The sequence below is a fragment of the Trichinella spiralis genome, assembly GCF_000181795.1.
Source record: "Trichinella spiralis strain ISS 195 chromosome Unknown Scfld4, whole genome shotgun sequence".
In the NCBI taxonomy this organism is placed as follows: domain Eukaryota; kingdom Metazoa; phylum Nematoda; class Enoplea; order Trichinellida; family Trichinellidae; genus Trichinella; species Trichinella spiralis.
Genome location: NW_003526943.1, coordinates 6,635,414 through 6,653,406, shown reverse-complemented (window position 1 = coordinate 6,653,406; position 17,993 = coordinate 6,635,414). Strand labels below are relative to the sequence as shown.

Below are 17,993 nucleotides of genomic sequence, written 5' to 3'. Positions count from 1 at the left end.
ATGTTGACAAGTGAATGATTATTTTAAATTGCTTCTTCAGCAGTTAACGTTTAGTAATAACATCCGGAAATAACTGCAAACTCATTGTTTGCTTTGGTTATCGAAGCACAAAAATCATGTTTTGAACAAAACGTTAATTGTTATTTATTTATATGAATAACATCCGTTAAAGATGAAAAATATGAAACAAATCCGCTAACTGCGCAACATGCTCAATTCGTTGCATGGTTTGCTTGATGCAATGATTGAGCATTTTATTCAGGTTTTAATATACTCTTGTTTTATGAATTTCAGAATTATTTTATTATCATTAAAGCGCCAACTTATAAGTACAGATTACATTGCCGAATTTTTGAAAGATGAATAGTTTTTTTTCCTCCTAGGCTTTGAAATGCATCTCACGTACTGATTGATTGTACGTGCTGCTTGAGGATGCGCCTTCTTTTTCCACCTGCATGGTTAATCTCATTGTTTTACATAGATTTTTGGTTATGTTGTTGGAAATTGTTTGTAAAGATTAAATTTTACAGCCAAAGTTGTTTGTACTAGATTAAAATAATGTTCTCAAAAATGCAATTTTCATAATGTCAAACAATACGATGAATAATAATAATTCGTGATTCATGTTGCAAGACATTCGATGAATTTTATTTAATAATACAGTGCAGTGGATATGATGTCAAAATTACATTTGGTTATAATTTGAGAAAAAGAAAGTTATCAATTTTCAAATTCTAATTTAAAGTTTGACGAAAATATCATACTACTTGCTACAAGCCAATGAGAATGCATGCTGGTGTGAGTGGATCAAGCATTGAACGCTTCAACCTAATCAGTGTATGAAAACAATGGAATATTTCAGACAGTAGTTAAAATCAGTCCAAGAAGCCAAAGTTGAATTATTATTTACTTCAGTAACGAAGAACAAATAACAACGGCTACTTTTTGCAGTCGAACATTTTGCAAATTACAACGATATGCAAATTTGTCTAGGAAATATATAATGGAGAAGTATCTGCTGATTTCCTTTTACGAGATGATGCAGTGCTTGTGGCTTTTTGTTTACAAATTTCTTCCGGAAAGTGTACAATAACAGGTTCGTCATCGCCTAAATCGCGCAAGCCAGGAACCACATAACTAATAATATTGTACGGGGTGAAGTGGAACATCTCTTTCAAATAGCCTTCGAGAAGCATGTGCACCAGGATCAGCTCCAGCATTGGTTTGCATTGGTCCACTTTCAAGCTGTGTTCGCTTTTGCATAAAGTGTCGATCAATTTCAACGCGGTAAATTTCCGCTCTCCACTGGCACCGAGGATTGCCAGCGCCATTTTGCACTGCTGAACCACGTCCTGCTGATGCACCGAGCCGGGTGGTCGTTGGCAATTGTCACAAGCCGACTGGCACCAGGTCGGTTTCCACTGCTCGTCGAAGTGGTCGGCAAAATAGCGCCTCCGACAACTGGCTAAACCTGTACAGTAAGCGAGCATTTTGTACAAATTTTCCAGACCATTCCTTTCATTGCAGACAGTCACGCTCAGACGAAACAGATCTGCAAAACCGAAATACAGCAAACATGAAGCCGGCTGACCGTCACGCCCAGCACGTCCACTTTCTTGGTAATAATTCTCCACTGACTTCGGTAACGCCAGATGAATGACAACGCGCACGTCGGCTTTGTCTATGCCCATTCCAAATGCGACCGTTGCCACGATTACTTGACATTTGTTGGAAAGCCACTTCCGGTGTACCATTCCCCTTTCATTTGGATCCATGTCGGCGTGGTAGTGTTCAGCTTTAACACCATTTGTTCTGCCAAAAAAATAAGAAAAGAATTACAAAAGATGAACAAAATATTTAAATTTACCATGCCGAATATAATAATATTAATTTGAGAAATTTATAACGTTTTTCTTTTTTACTCATCAATCAAATCTACGCAAAAATTTCAAATTTTCAAAATTGCACATTTGAGAAAATGTAATATGTCAATAAAATAAATTTTTAAATCATATTCAAATCAACTGATTTATTTCTTTCACAAAGCAGAAACCTCTTTTGAATTTTTAATAAAATGAAAAAAATATCCAATTACCTCAGGTTTTGGGCAAAAGTCTCAGAGTCTTTCTTTGAAAAGCAGTAAATAATTCCCGACTGACCAGAGAATTGACCCTTCAACAATTTACAAACAATCTGCAACAACTCTTCCGGTCGATCCGGCTTTTGCTGAACCTGGTAAAACAGATTTGGGCGATTGAAGCTGGCTCTGAATTCCAACGCCATTGGTATATTCAAAATTTCCTTAATATCCTGCAGCACGGCAACCGTAGCCGTCGCTGTCAAGCCTAAAATTGGAGTGTCGGGAAATTGTCGGCGCAGAACACCCAAAAATTTATAATCTGGTCGAAAGTCGTGACCCCACTGCGAGCAACAGTGCACTTCATCGATGGCAATTAGCTTCAACAAGCCAGCTTGATATGCTTTTTCCAACTTCGCCATGAAACGCTTACTTTTGGCCAATCGTTCCGGCGTCACGTATAACAGGCGAAATTTACAACCGGGTGAATTCATTTCTGCTAATATGCGTTTCATCTCTTCCGGCGGAGTATGCTGATAAAGCAGAACTGCCTGAAAATTTCACAATTCAATTTTTTATTCCCAAAATAATCAAATTCAATCAATTAATTCTTGTCGTATTGCAAATCTAGTTGTGCAGTTGGAGAAGAATCATTTTTTAATTTCATATTTATCATATTGAAATTTTCACTTAAAATACAGATAAATATGACAAAAGATTTTTCAGAAGAAGAAAACTGCGCAACATTTCGCTACTCAACAAATCAATTTTGTAAAAAAAATAAACAAACTAGTGACAAAAGCACAGGAAAACAAGTAAAAGCAATGCAAATCTTTCTTACTTCAATGCCACGAGTATTCAAACTTATCACTTGATCTTCCATTAAAGATACAAGCGGGCTAATGACAAGCGTAAATTGAGACGCATTTCCAAGAACCGCAGGAAGCTGATAGGTCAAGCTTTTTCCACCGCCAGTAGACATTGTCAGCAGAACATCACGACCTGACAAAATAGCATTCATTGCAGACAGTTGCAGTGGTCGAAATGAATTCATGCCGAAAATGGACTTCAATTTTTCACTCAATTCTGATGACCAAGAAAAAAATTCTGTCTCCCAAGAAGTCAACGATTCCACACTGTTAGCTTGTTGAACTCGACGATCCAGCCGTTCCTGAAGCAGTTCTTTTTCCGCTTGCAATTCCCTAGCTTGACGTTTCAGATCGGAAATTTTTTCATTAATGCTGTTTAATTCATCTTGAATTTTCAATATCCTTTCTTGGATAGCTTTGTCAGAAGAAGTCATTGTCGACTTCAACGATTTCAAAAACAAAATACGGTATATTTCAAATCATACGGTAACTTGCATTTTATTCGAAACATTCTTTTACCAACATTTACCAAAAAATTCAAAAACTTTTATCAATAATGTAATAATATAATTAATTAGAATTAATTTTTAATGAATTGGATAACAATAAAAATAATATTTTGTATATTTGTACCTGAAAACCATACAATTACAAATTTATTTGTAATGATTGTTCAAGTGATGCAGCATGAGAGGTTGAATAATAGCGGATAAAATTGTGACTTAATGTGAAACATATTTTTAAAATTACATTAATTTTTTTGATTCATGCAGTTTTACAGTTGACATGTCTCATAGTGAAGAGTTTAAAATACCATCTTTGGATAAATTGCGAGACAGTGACGATGAACAGCAGGAAGGATTGTTATTTCCAAAATTGAAGAAAGTTTCCAAATTGGAAAAACAGCAAGTAAATCCAGCAGCAGCACGAACGTTGGTATTTATTTTTATTTTTTTAGGATATATCATCAAGTGAAGCCGAAAAAAGCAAAATTGGTTCGCTTTCATCGGAGCAGTTTTTGAATGAGGATATTGGAAAACAGTCAACTGAGAAATTGGAAAAGGCACCAGTAGAAGCTGATTCTGCTTCTTCTTCGAAGTCTCATCCGAGCAAATCTTCGACCTGGTCCGTGATAGTTAACCATCGGCAGAAAGGCAATTCTGTACTTCGTTACGTTCGCAATGTTGTCTGGGAATTTGGCGAAACGAAAGCGGACTTTGTACTTGGTCAGTGCTGTTGTGCGTTGTTTCTCAGTTTGAAATTTCACAAAGTACATCCCACTTACATTCATCAACGCATGAAAGAAGTTGGTCACAAATATGCCGTTCAAGTGCTGTTCGTTCTGGTGGACGTTATGGAACCGGAAAACACGTTACGAGAATTGAATTCCGTATGCTATCACGCCGAGTGGACTTTGATACTTACATGGAGTCCTGAAGAAGTTGGCGAATATATCGAGTCATATAAAATTTACGAAAATAAGCCTGCAGAATTTTTGATGACAAAATCAGCAGCAACGGATTCAAGGAGTCGTCTCGCCGAGCTTCTTACATGTATAAAGGTTTGTATTATTTCAGAATTGGTTAATTTCGAATATTTGATCAGTGACATGCTTTGAAACTTTTTGTCCGTGTAATGTAATTTTTTTTTTCGTTTTGTATTGGGCAAAAAGTTGGGTGCAAATTTTTTTTTACATTTAGCCAATTACGAAAACCGATGCGGACTCGCTAATTGACATGTTCGGAAGTTTGAGAAAAATAGCCGAAGCTACTGAAGAAGAACTCTCTTTGTGTCCAGGAATGGGACGGCGTAAAGCGAAAAAATTACACGAAGGCTTTGCAAAACTGTTTTCCAATGAAACATCCGCAGCGGAAATGAAAAATGACGATGAATTGCTTCTCGAAGAATTCGAAGACGATCCGTCATAATTATAAATTGTCAAACATCTACTTGTTTTTATTTAATTTTATTTCTACAATGTTTGAACAGTGTTTTTTGTTGTTGGTTTTTTCTAATCAAGTCTTTTTAATTTAGATGAGTTTGATTTTATAAATTACTGCTAATTGGAAAATTTAACAGCATTTGCAAAGTCGAAAGATTCTAATTTTCTTTAATTGACGCATTTCAGTTGCCGTTAATTATCGACAAAATCTATAACTGTTTATGTTAATATATTTTACGTTGTAATGGCAAAGTTCTTTTTAATATTAAAATTGTTAACATGTGACTATCTTCCTTTAAGTTTCAAATGTTAAACAATAAGGAATTTATGTTAAGAAAAAAAGCAAAGATTGTTTTTAAATAATGCAATTGAAATTATTATTTTATAAAATGGTTAATTTTCAATTTTAAAATCTCCTCTCTGTACTAAAAAAATGCTAAATTACAAAAAAAATACTAGTATTATTTGTGCTTAATTATCATTTTTGTATACCATATGAATTTTATCTACGAGTCGGAAAAGTTAGTGCAAATGTGGTAAAAGATGAACGTTTAGTATATTGTTGATAATATATTTATTTTTGGAATGTTTGGTTGTCCTTTTGCAAATGTACGATCTCAAATGTAAACTATTTAAGCATCAGTCAAGTGACAGTTTTTGTTTAGCTCTGTCAGAAAAATTTCGATTATGATAACCATTTACCGTATCTTTTGAATTTTATCAGTGTTTTGGTAGATGTATTTTTGAAGTATATATTTAACTTTTAAAATTTTACTGAAAGTTGAAACCTTTACTGCGTACTGAAAGTGAGATTGATTGAAAAAAAATTTTATCAATTTCTGTGGTTAAAGTTGATCGATTATGCATTTCATTGTCTACTTTTTATTGCCGTTTTATTTAAAAAATGAAAAATTTCGAATGTTACTCATTATTGTTTTTTATTGTCCAAATTTTAAAAATTGATCAACAAGTGCAGTTTCCGAGAGGATTCTCAGTTCAAATATTTTTATCCGGTTCATTGTAGTGATCATTGTTTTTCTTTAAATTTCATGAATTTTCAATCAATCAATCATCATAACTACCGCATCGTGCGTGTTTGCTTTTCGTTTATTGTTCCGAGTTCAGTAAACCAGTGTACTGTGCTTGTAGTTGCAGTTGAAAAGTTTCGTCTGCTTTTGTTTAGTTCAACCACTCTTGTCTGTGCTGATTTCATTCGTCGGTGCCGTACCGCTGGCAACCTCACGTCGGTGAAACATCTTTTTCAGGTAAAAAATTAGAATAATTTTATTTTTTGAATTGTTTGTTCCTCGTTTGTGTGGGTCGTGTTGTAAGTTTATTAAGCAATGAATGAGGAGGAAGATGCAGATTGTTTTTTTTATTTCCGCTTCCTTTCCGGGAGCTTTTCACAGTTAGCGACCGGGAATTGCTTGACAATCGATTTCGGCAAAGGTCCCCGAGGCGTGTTTGCAACGTTTATTCGGAAAAATTCGTATTCTGTTTCTTTATTTTCTTTGGTTTTTTTCTATTTTTTCACATGTAGATGTTGTATGTATAGATGTGTTTTTTTTATCACGCTCAGTAGTTAACCAGATTAAGTGCTGCTGTTTGTGGCAGCTGAGAAGCTAAGGATGAGAGATTCGGCGCAGAACGCTGGGCTTGTGTACGTGGAAAGCCGAAAGTCGGCTCATCCCAAGAGTACGCGCGTGCAAACTGGCAAGCTGTAATGAAGTTGGCTGATTGATCCGACCGGCCGGGGCTGGTCCGAGGCTGGTCTATCACGAGAGACGGCTTTAATGACCGTTCATTTTCAATTTAAGCTGTTATTAGATTTTCGGCCGCTCTGGCACGGTCGTCCGGCTGGCTTACCAGTGGCTGGCCGACCTGTGGCGCCGTTGTGTTGTCCACCAACTGGCAAATTTTTCCAATGTTCCAATGTTGTTGCCACGTTGGCCAAGCTCTTAGCAGGTTGGCGCATTTTGCACGGTCGTGTCGCTGCGCTATATTCCCTTGTCCCACCTACAAGCAACTACTAGGACAAATTTTACTTTAGCATTAGCAGTTATTATTATTATTGTTGTTTCTGTTTTTTGTTATTGTTGTTCGCAAGCAGATATTGTCTCTATCTCCCTCCCCCTCTCTTTCTCCCTCTTTCTTTCTTTCTCTTTCAAAGTATTTATTTGATTTTACTTTATTCATTTTATTTTGTATTTTGATTCAATTGAATCGCGCTGTGTTAGTTTACTGATTTACTGATTGACGGTGGGTGGCGACATGTTCACCTGGTGTGTAGGCAACATGGGTTCGTTGCTGACTCACCGACGCCGCGCGAATCAGCTTAGGCTGAAATCGACCACGCCCACTAGAAGCTCTAGACGGCTCGACGCTTCCTGTGAAACTGAACTACTTTCAGCAGTCGTCGACAAGGCGACAGTCCATCATTGCTCATCCACGTCAGCCGCTAGTGATCACAAACACCCACAGACCTGGACGACAATGACCAGCTCGGCCGGTGGGAAAAAGACCCCCGCCCAACAACTTCCCGTACACAAGGTGATCATGGTCGGCAGTGGTGGTGTTGGAAAATCTGCTCTTACATTGCAGTTCATGTACGACGAGGTAAGTTATTAATATTATTATCAGTTGTTGTATATCATCCAAAACTGCTCGTTCTACCATATTTTTCTCATTCAACAACAGCCAGCATTGTAGGAAAGTGCATGTAATGTGAATGAAATTGTTTGTTTGTTTTTTTTTCATTTTTCTCTTTGAAATTAATTTTCACAAGCCATTCAGTTGGTTGGTGGGTCGTTATTAAATATTGTTTGCTGTTTGTGAAACTAACTCTGGGGCAGCTATTTTCAGCCGAGAAAAAAATCGGGCCATGCGTTATGAATGAAACTGAAACTGTCGACATACGGCAGTTCTCTCTGATGACGATTATTTCCACATATTCGATGTGCAGATGTCGAAGATTGGGATTCGAAACAAAGAAAAAATTCAATGAAAGAAAAAGGAGAAATAATTACTATTATCAATTTTCAATTGTTCCATTTCAAATTGGCAAAACTGTGTCTGCACACTGGGGGTTCAGGGTGATGGGATGAGGAGGGGAGGGGTTTTTTGATCATTGTCGTTGTATTTACCAATTTCAAAGTAACTTGAGAAAATATTGCCCTAGTAGTGCATTTTCTGATTTGTTTATTAATTGAAAATATAATATTTCAACTTTATTGTCGAGAAATTGTTTGTACACATTTGTTGTGTGTGTGCGTGTGCGCAATAGTTGCACAGTGTTTTTCCACAGTGCTTAGTTCGTTTTCTTCGCATGGTTGGAATTCGGCTTACAAATTTGGAAAATTGTATTTTCCATTTCAGTCGCTGAAAGTGAAATTTACAATTTCTTTTTCATTAGAAGAATAAATTCTCTTTTATTGACAGCTTTGACCAAAAATAGGCACCAACTTTCATTTGCCGTTTTATCCGTAAGGAAATTTGACGAGAAATTAGGCGAAACTTTTCGTGCATGATATGTATTTTTCGACGGAGAATTTTATACTTCTCGCTTATGCTGTGCAGAATTATCATTGAGAAAGTTTCACGGCAATGTTAGCTTATGTTTGTTTTTTCCGTCATTTCAAACGCAAACAGAAGAGGATGGCCAATGGAATGTTTGCACTGACGATAATGAAGATTGTTTTTGTTTGTTTGTTTGTTTGTTTGCTTGCTTGATTGCTTTATTCAAGACGATTGCTTGGATAGTCTGTCTGTCTGTTCTTGTGATTTGGGCCGATGTGGAGATCCTCACTGCTGCTACTACACCCCCCCTCCCCTGCCCTTGTGCCTCTGATGCTGCGGTCGACCAGAGGGACCGACAACCTGAGAATATTTCTTTGGCCGATCTTACGAGAAGATAAACAGCGACATGTCACTTTTCGGCTTGTTCAACACATGCTGGCAGTAGTTTGCCCGATGAAGCAGCCTGAAAATCAATAATGGTGCAATTGATTCAAATTACTTTCATCTGCGGAAGACAACTGCATCAGCATGGTGCGCAAACGGTCCTCGGAGAGGAAAAGCTGTCATAGATATTTATTTCACTGTCGTTTTACGCTTGCATTGTTGAGCAAGTTTGACTAAGCTGATTTGTTGCTCTTTTTCTTGAAATAAGATTTATTGTATAACAACTCTTATTAGAGAAAACTTGCCCTATAATGATCACCAGGGCAATCAACACCATCTGTTTCTACTCAACAAGCACAAAAGATGGATCACTTTTATGCATGCGTTGAAAAGAAGCGAAAAATGTATTAATATCACTAACTACTGAGCACATTCTAGTTTTTTTCTTTTTTTTAAAATTGATCTGTCATTCTGCTGTTAACAAGTTGTGTGGATATTTAATTTTTTTTCTATTTATAATATTACCTTTTTTCACGAATATTTCAGATTTTTTTTGGTATTAATTTAGTTTGTTTTCTAGTTTGTTGAAGAATATGAACCGACAAAAGCGGATTCATATCGAAAACGTATTGTACTTGATGGTGAAGAATGTCAGATTGACATTTTGGACACCGCTGGTCAAGAAGACTATTCAGCTATCAGGTTTTGCTGCATTCAGCTTCTGTCATTATTATTATTATTATTATATTAATTTTCTTTTATTCAAGAGACAATTATTATCGCAGTGGAGAGGGATTTTTGTGCGTATTTGCAATCACCGACAGTGAATCTTTTGATGCAACAACGGAATTTCGGTAAGAATGAGAAATAACACTCTTGAGATGAAGGTCGGGGGGGGGGAGGGGGAAGCAAAAGCAGAAGCAGAAATTGTGATTTATTTACAATTCCAGTGAACAAATATTGCGAGTGAAAAATTCTGATCCGAACATTCCAATCCTGCTCGTGGGCAATAAATCGGATTTGAACGCCGAACGTCGAATATCAGTTGACCAAGCACAACAGAAGGCGGCTAATTGGAACGTCAACTACGTTGAAACATCTGCAAAGACAAGATCCAACGTTGACAAAGTATGCTTATTATTTATGATAATTACGATTATCTGTTCATCTTTTCTTTTTTCAACGAAATGAACAACATTGATCATAATAACTATGTAAAATGAAAAATAAAAAAATGTAAGAAAAATTGCAGATTGCAAAACAAAGTATGAAACAGCTTAATTAATTATATTAAGGTAAATGAGAAAATGAATTCGTATTGCGAAAGAGAGTAAAAATTCTTCTTTGTCTTTCTCATTTTTCATTATTATAAATTTTCAATTATTCTTGCTTAACTGATGAATTTATTGCTCATTCAGTAGGTCTGTTTGAGATGGATTAACCGTTGCTCAGAACTCGAACAAGCAGGGCACAATTGATTTTGCATAAATTGAAGAGGAAATTTTACGAATTCGAATTTGATGCTTACTTTATCTTTTTTATGGGTATAATTCAATTCTGGACAAGAGCATTAAATGAGACATTGACGAACGCAGACTAATTAAATCTTATTAATTTACAATTAGTATCAGGAACGTGAAGATTAGTAAAATGATTAGATGTTCTGCAACGCTTTGAAAACGTTATTTCTGTTACTCTAATTTCATGATTAACTTGTGCAAACAAGTAAATCTATCTATCTATTTATATATATATATATATATATATATATATATATATATGTATGTATGTATATGTATGTGTGTGTGTGTGTGTGAAGTTATGTGGATGCAGTTGGTTTCAAATCTATTGCGTCTATTTGGCATAAAATTTCATGATGCCGATGCATTTCATGATTCATGATGATGCATGGATCAACATTTCTTTATTGACTTGAACATCGGTTTGAAGAGCAATTGAGCAGCGGAGAGACGAGATTGATGAATTGAAAATAAATGAACTTTTGTAATATGAATTTGTGTTTCTTTTGTGATTTTTGAAATTAGAAGTGACGTTTTTGAAAATTGTTTTTAGAATTTTATTTTTTTCCTATTCTCCAGAGAATATGTTCAGGACTTTCACAAATTTTTTATTGAACAGTTGCAGCATTGTCGACGTGCTGGTTATACTATAATTTTGCTTTGGTTGTAGGTTTTCTACGATTTGATGAGAGAAATCAAAAGTAGAAAAGCCGTTGCGTCAGGTCACTTGGATATGGGGGATGTGAAGCAGAAGAAGAAGAAAAAAAGGAAATGCATCTTTTTATGAGGTCTTTTCTTTTTGTTGATCTCAATTCAAAGAACACTGCGCAACCGGAGAGTCAACATCATTTTAATTATTTATATCCATATTCAATTTTATTTCATCTTATTTGTTGTTTATTAAATTGTTGCTGTGATTTGACAAATTTTATATCTGAATCTTCTGTTCGTTATATTCAAATTCATCGAATCAATGCATTCAAATTGAGACCTACATATTCGAGATGACAACAAAATGTATATATTTGAAACGCAGCTTATTATGCAGCTATATTTATTGTGCTGCTGCTGTTATCTTCTTTCTTTTTCCTTGTTCACAGATTTACTCACTTTTTCTCACATGTATTGCTGGAACATGCGTTCCTGTTGCTCACATTGTTTTTTTGCGTTTTGGTTTTTTCATTTTATTGCATCCAAATGGCTTGTAATTTGATGTGCCGCTGTTTAAAGATTTGTTATTTGTCGAAACAAACAAAATAGTGATATCATTATTATTCTCATTTCATTTTTAGAAACTCAATTGTGTGAATATTGTTATTATTATATTTTACATTTGTTTGAATCAATTTTTAATCTCTTTGAGGAAATTATTCTGTATTTTTTCGAGTTTCAATTTTTTTCAGGTTTGCTGGTGGGAAAATGATTTATTGTAAGGGAAAGAAACAAAAAAAATTTTCACGTTCAATGTTGCGCAGTTTGAAAACATTTTAAAAATAGGATTATTACGTCACCGTTCCCTGCCGTCTTGTTTAATTGAGGGCGAATTATCATCAAAAGGCATTATCACTTTACACGTTGCTGATATCTTGCAGGTGGTACGGGTACCACATCTTCAGAAATGTTTCTTCTTGGACGGATAAGTATGGAACCCGGAATATCCATATCATCACGCACTTGGTCTTCTAGCATTAATTTCTTATTTTGAAGGAGCCATTTGTATTCTGCGTCAGTGAAGTCACCATCAGGACGTTGTGTCACAGTCTCCTATAATATGATTTACCATATGAAACAGGCGTAGTTGGTGTTTTTATATCATTACAAGTTCAGATAACCAGTAACTCTATCTGCAGAAGGAAGATGAATATGATATTATGAATGATATGCAAGATTTCAAAAATATAATAAAATATAATGATATATAATGAAACGACGTAATAATATTAACAATTACGCCTTTACCTTTTCAGCTTTCTTTTGAAATTCTTTTGGTGGGATTGGGACAACATTTGAAGGAACCTGTCGCGGATCCAGAAGTATTACACTTTCCGGAATATCTACATTTTCTGCGTTTGTTTTTAACATTGCTTTTTTATTTTTAAGAAGCCAAGCATATTCTGCATCTGTATAGTTTCTGTCACTTCCAATGGAATCTTTCTGAAAAAACCAAAATTGATATTATTATAAGTTGATCATTTTTGAATATTTAAAAAATTTTTATTTGACAAAAGTGGTTCATTATTTCAATGCACTTATTGTTCAATAAAAATGAGTAAAATGAAGCTTATGATAAAAGTACTCACGGCGGTGATTAAAAGAAGCAGCAAGAAATAATACATTTTTCTGTGATCAGTTTCGATTTTTCATTTCTCAGAGAGAATATATATATATATATGTATATCATTCAACGTCATTGCCAACTGTTTGAGTAGTTAGAATATGTTGAAATAATTGCCAGATTTTGTTTAATTTGAAATTGAGGCATCATCTGCATTTCACAATTAATAAGCGGTTGTTTAATCAAAATGGGCCTAGTTGTAATTTCATTAAGAAATTCCGCCCACTTTTTTCAGGTAAATTTCATTGATTGTTGCTCTGATGCGCGCAACAAAACATCATCGGTTCCGTATCTAATTCGATGGGATTAGGTTCCCAAGAGAAAAGACTGATTAACTGTGATTTTCCTGATACAACAGGACACGTCAAAGACAACGACTATGCAAATTCATGTGCATACACTATGTTTCATCTCAATAAAATTCAGTTGCCTGCATCTGAGCAGCAACCAATAAAATTTACAGCGAAAAAGTAAGCTGAGTTCGTAGAGTAAATTGGGTCTACCCCTCAAAATAAAATTATCTATTGCATTTACAGTGCTAAAGATTGAAAATAAAAATATTCTTGTTTAAAAACAATTGTTTGCTCAGTATTTCAAGTTTGCAAGACTGAAAAAATCTCGATCTGTTGATTTAATAATCAAAATAACAATCATTTTAATTCATGAACAACCCTATTATTTCATAAAATGCTTTGTAAAATGCAGTGGAAAATATATTTTGCTAAACAAAATTGTTGAAAATATTTTTAAAATTTTAACAAATTAATTTCCTGTATGATACAACAATGTGTTCTTAATGAAATATTTCTTGACTATTTCTGTTTGCTAGACTGATCAGACAGTTTTGCTTTTTCAGTGCAAATAAATGCATTATGAGCAATTTACTTTAATAACTTTTTCATTTAAAATTATTTCACATTTTATTATAAGCTAAAAGCATTTAAAACACTTTGTTAAACAATCGTTTATCGTTAATTAATCGACATTTGAGGTGGTTTAGGTTGAGCTGCACGGGGGTGATGTACTAATCATTATCATAACGAAATAATGACAAAACTTCATTGTGCACTGCATTTTCTCAATTTTGGAGAATATGATTTATTCTCTTTCAAAATTATAAATCATAAATTAGTAAATATTATTAATCATCATTTACAAATATAATTATATGTATTTCTCTCAAACAAAAGTTCATATTCCACAGAGATATGGTATTAATAAATTTCATTTGTCTCTTGTGCCATCACAAAAAACCTCATTTCACAAACTGGAAAAACATTTTATGCAAATATAAGATGCTTGAAAAGTTTGAATAAGAAATGTAAAGAAACGTTTTTGATACAAATTGCAATTTTTGAAAACTTTATTAACTTCTGCAACCACACTTCCTATTGTTACTCCTGCATATGCATAACCACGGATGTCTTGGGACTTCAGTATGGAAATATTACATATTTTCCTTTCTAAATCACAAACACCTTTGACAGTTAAGACAAACAAGGACTATTTTGGCGTGTGAAGCAAATATTAATCTTTCTGCATGCTGTGCATAACGTGAATTCAGTTATGAAAAACAAATTTGTTATTAAATTAAAGCCAAACATTAAATTAACACATTACATTTATAACACTATTGAGACGAATTTTGAGGGTGAGGGAGGGAGAAGCAAAAGCAGAAGCAGCAGGAAAGATTGCGATTTATTTACAATTCCAGCAAACAAATATTGCAAGTGAGAAATTCTGATCTGAACATTCCAATCCTGGTCGTGGGCAATAAATCAGATTTGAACGCTAAAAGTCGAATATCAGTTGACCAAGCACAACAGAGGATGGCTAATTGGAACTTTAACTACGCTGAAACATCTGCAAATTCAAAGTTCAACGTTGACAAAGTACACTTATTATTTACGATAATTAAAATTATCTGTTCATGTTTTCTTAACAACAAAATGAACAAGATCAATCATAATGACTATATAAAATGAGTAAATAAATCAAAAAAATAAAAAGAAGAAATCAAAAAATATAAAAGCTGCAGATTTCAAAAGAAAACATAAAACAGCTTAATTGTATTAAGGTAAATGAGAAAATGAATTCGTATTGCGAAAGAGAGTAGAAATTCTTTTTTGTCTTTTCATTTTTGATTATTTTAAAATTTCATTTATTCTTGATTAATTGAAGAATTTATTGCTCGTTCAGTAGGTCTGTTTGAGATTGCTTAGCCGATGCTCAGATTTTATCACTCGAACAAGCAGTGCTCCATCACTTTTGCATAAAATTGAAAAGAAAATTTTTACAGTTTCGGATTTATTTTTATTCTACCATTTTATGTCAATTGAATTTTATTGATTTTTAAGGTCAATTGCATTTGACAGGTCAATTAAATTTTATTAATTTACAATTAGTGTCAGGAACATGAAGGTTAACAAAATAATTTGCTGTTCTCCAACGGTTTGAAAGCAGTATTTCTTCCACTCTAATTTTATTAATAACTTGTGCAAACAAATAAATCTTCTTCTCTCTCTTTATATATATACACATGTTTTTGTGTGTGCATAATTATGTGGATGTACTTGGTTTCAAATGTATTGTGTATATTGGGCATAAAATTTTATGACTGCCCATGATATATTTCTGTATTGACTTGATCATCAGTTTGAGAGGCAATGCAGTAGCAGATAAAGAAATTGATGAATTGCAAATATTTGTATTTAAATATACATTTATACTATGAATTTGTGTTTCTATTATGAAAGCGATTTTTGAAATTAGAAGTGACGTTTTTGAAAACTGTGTTTAGAATTTCATTTTTTTCCTATTCACCAGAGAATATGTTCAAGACTTTCACAAATTTTTTATTGAACAATTGCAGCATTGTCGACGTGCTGGTTATACTATAATTTTGTTTCGGTTGTAGGTTTTCTACGATTTGATGAGAGAAATCAAAAGTAGAAAAGCCGTTGCGTCAGGTCACTTGGATATGGGGGATGTGAAGCAGAAGAAGAAGAAAAAAAGGAAATGCATCTTTTTATGAGGTCTTTTCATTTTGTTGATCTCAATTCAAAGAACACTGCGCAACCGGAGAGTCAACATCATTTTAATTATTCATATCCATATTCAATTTTATTTTATTTGTTGTTTATTAAATTGTTGCTGTGATTTGACAAATTTTATATCTGAATCTTCTGTTCGTTATATTCAAATTCATCGAATCAATGCATTCAAATTCAGACCTACATATTCGAGATGACAACAAAATGTATATATTTGAAAAGCAGCTTATTATGCAGCTATATTTATTGTGCTGCTGCTGTTATCTTCTTTCTTTTTCCTTGTTCACAGATTTACTCACTTTTATTTCATTTTGTAATATTTAATGCTTTGGCATGCATTGGTGTTGCTCAAGTCGTTTTTTTACGTTTCGTTTTTTCATGTTATTGTATCCAAATGGCTTGCAATTTGTCGTGCTGCTGTTAGAAGATTTGTTATTTTTGGAAACAAACAAAATATTAATAGCATTATTATTATCCCTTCGCAGGTCAAGTGAAATTTGAACTTCAAACGTTCAAGTGGGGTACAAAATGTACCCCATACATTTTTTGTAATTGCGTCGATTTTTTGGAAAAACAAATGATTTTTATTAATTATCTGAATATAAATGATTATAATTGTCAGCAAATCAAATTTGTTCAGGTATAATTTCTACAAACTTTGGTCTACTCCCCGAGTTTACTTCAAAGGCACGCCGCTCGACATTTCATTAGCTTTAAATTTCATTGGTTTTCATGCCGGCTAAATTTCATTAGTTGTTGTTGCGATGAGTTTTATTCGTTGTCGCAAACCTAAATTTTTACTGGTTGTCATTGTAATTCAAGCTATTTGCCAAATTTTGATTTCTTTTTAATGGTCAGTTTTGTGATATTCAAAGCTTTACTATTTTATGATATTTATGTGGTGAAATTAATTACAATTAATTATTTAATGAAATTCAGTGAAATGGTGAATCTACCTGATCTTTCTTACTAAAAGCATCCGTAACTTCTAAATTCAATTTATACTTTAATTTAAACTTATATTTTAATTTTAACTTTTATAATTCAATTTAAACTTATATTTAACTTTATCAAATTAAGAAACAGATTAATAGAAAGCAAACTTTTGAACAAGGTCTTTAAAATGTTCAATAGTGCACACGCATTAAACCGAGTCAGTTTAGCTTAAAGTAAAACGAATTTCTTAGATCTGATCAGTAGTTTTATCAATATTATTATACACAAAAATGAAACCGCAGGAAATTTGTTAAGTTCCTTATATCTACGCAATGTTTCCCTAATTGCTGCTGTCTGCATACCCACTTCGGCAGATGGAGCATTGGAAATCTGTTTTCGGGTCATTTTTTCTCAGGCAGATGCTACATCTTCTACGCTATCTTCCCACTGATGATGAGGACTGTTCTTCCTCTCTGAGCTGTTCACGGGTGATTTCAAGTGTTCGTGCAGCCCTCAGAACATTGCACGGTAGATTTGTGATTGTGTTGATTCTGTGCTAGACATGCGGTCGCACCAATGCAGACGCCAACTGCTGAAACATCCGTCTGGTGTCTTTCTTCATTTTCATCCAGTTAGAATGCATGAAAGTCGGTATAACGTGAACATTCAGTGCTGCAGTGTCCAGGATGTTCATGAACAGCCAGAGTGGCCATCGGCAAGTTATCCTGCTGCATGTATACTCCTGAATCATATAGTCGACAATGTCTACTCCGTATTTGGTTTTATTGGAATGATAAATGATTTCAGGTATTTTTTGGAAAGCTGTGACTTAGTTTGCAGTGTGACTTAATTTCCAAATAATGGTGAAAAGTCCAGATCACAAGAGATTAGGTGGGGAACAAAATAGACCCCAACAAAAAACCGCTATAATTCCTGATCTACTAATCATATGAGCTTGAAAAAATTTCATATCGTGTAGAACTGTATAAAATTTAGCTATAAAAAAATCTGACGTAAAACAAAGCAATGCGGCAGAGATATTTGCCAAAAACAGTGGTGAGTTACAAAATGTACCCCACTTGACCTGCGGAGGGTTATTATTATTATTATCATTTTATTTTTTGAAACTCAATTGTGTGAATATTGTTATTATCATATTTTACATTTGTTTGAATCACTTTTTAATCTCTTTAAGGAAATTATTCTGTATTTTTTCGAATTTCAATTTTTTTGCAAGTTTTCTGGTGGGAAAAAGATTTACTGTAAGGAAAAAAAATTTTCACATTCAATGTTGCACAATTTCAAAACATTTTCAATATAGGATTATTACGTCACCGTTCCGTGTCGTCTTGTTTAATTGA

At 33.9% G+C, this 17,993-nt stretch overlaps 4 protein-coding genes across 4 annotated transcripts; 3 read left to right on the top strand and 1 right to left on the bottom strand.

Moving 5' to 3' along the window:
* Positions 1 to 989: 989 nt before the first annotated feature.
* Tsp_01640 (ATP-dependent DNA helicase Q1) lies at positions 990 to 3,380 on the bottom strand. The gene is made up of 3 exons (XM_003377405.1): positions 2,919 to 3,380; positions 2,096 to 2,628; positions 990 to 1,812 (listed from the first exon to the last, which is right to left on the bottom strand). The coding sequence occupies exons 1-3, from the start codon at positions 3,378 to 3,380 to the stop codon at positions 990 to 992; spliced, it is 1,818 nt and encodes a 605-aa protein (XP_003377453.1).
* A 231-nt stretch (positions 3,381 to 3,611) lies between these two features.
* On the top strand, positions 3,612 to 4,874 carry Tsp_01641 (DNA excision repair protein ERCC-1). Its single transcript, XM_003377404.1, has 4 exons — positions 3,612 to 3,640; positions 3,720 to 3,882; positions 3,905 to 4,507; positions 4,647 to 4,874. The coding sequence occupies exons 1-4, from the start codon at positions 3,612 to 3,614 to the stop codon at positions 4,872 to 4,874; spliced, it is 1,023 nt and encodes a 340-aa protein (XP_003377452.1).
* A 1,201-nt stretch (positions 4,875 to 6,075) lies between these two features.
* On the top strand, positions 6,076 to 15,677 carry Tsp_01642 (GTPase KRas). Its single transcript, XM_003377403.1, has 6 exons — positions 6,076 to 6,153; positions 7,299 to 7,504; positions 9,369 to 9,490; positions 9,556 to 9,642; positions 9,739 to 9,916; positions 15,561 to 15,677. Exons 2-6 carry the CDS (start codon positions 7,382 to 7,384, stop codon positions 15,675 to 15,677), a joined length of 627 nt encoding a protein of 208 aa, XP_003377451.1. The 5' UTR covers positions 6,076 to 6,153; positions 7,299 to 7,381.
* A 1,374-nt stretch (positions 15,678 to 17,051) lies between these two features.
* Positions 17,052 to 17,993, top strand: Tsp_01643 (UDP-N-acetylglucosamine--peptide N-acetylglucosaminyltransferase subunit). The gene is made up of 4 exons (XM_003377402.1): positions 17,052 to 17,160; positions 17,193 to 17,411; positions 17,629 to 17,725; positions 17,954 to 17,993. The coding sequence occupies exons 1-4, from the start codon at positions 17,052 to 17,054 to the stop codon at positions 17,991 to 17,993; spliced, it is 465 nt and encodes a 154-aa protein (XP_003377450.1).

Coding starts and splice junctions, on each gene's coding strand:
- Tsp_01640 (XM_003377405.1), bottom strand. CDS start 3,380: ATGACTTCTTCTGACAAAGCTATCCAAGAAAGGATATTGAAAATTCAA. Junction 2,629..2,918: donor TGAATACTCGTGGCATTGAA/GTAAGAAAGATT, acceptor TGAAATTTTCAG/GCAGTTCTGCTTTATCAGCA. Junction 1,813..2,095: donor ACTTTTGCCCAAAACCTGAG/GTAATTGGATAT, acceptor TTTTTTTGGCAG/AACAAATGGTGTTAAAGCTG.
- Tsp_01641 (XM_003377404.1), top strand. CDS start 3,612: ATGATTGTTCAAGTGATGCAGCATGAGAG. Junction 3,641..3,719: donor CAAGTGATGCAGCATGAGAG/GTTGAATAATAG, acceptor TGATTCATGCAG/TTTTACAGTTGACATGTCTC. Junction 4,508..4,646: donor AGCTTCTTACATGTATAAAG/GTTTGTATTATT, acceptor TTTTACATTTAG/CCAATTACGAAAACCGATGC.
- Tsp_01642 (XM_003377403.1), top strand. CDS start 7,382: ATGACCAGCTCGGCCGGTGGGAAAAAGACCCCCGCCCAACAACTTCCC. Junction 7,505..9,368: donor TGCAGTTCATGTACGACGAG/GTAAGTTATTAA, acceptor TTTGTTTTCTAG/TTTGTTGAAGAATATGAACC. Junction 9,643..9,738: donor GATGCAACAACGGAATTTCG/GTAAGAATGAGA, acceptor TTACAATTCCAG/TGAACAAATATTGCGAGTGA.
- Tsp_01643 (XM_003377402.1), top strand. CDS start 17,052: ATGCTACATCTTCTACGCTATCTTCCCACTGATGATGAGGACTGTTCT. Junction 17,412..17,628: donor CAATGTCTACTCCGTATTTG/GTTTTATTGGAA, acceptor TATAAAATTTAG/CTATAAAAAAATCTGACGTA. Junction 17,726..17,953: donor CCCCACTTGACCTGCGGAGG/GTTATTATTATT, acceptor TTTTCAATATAG/GATTATTACGTCACCGTTCC.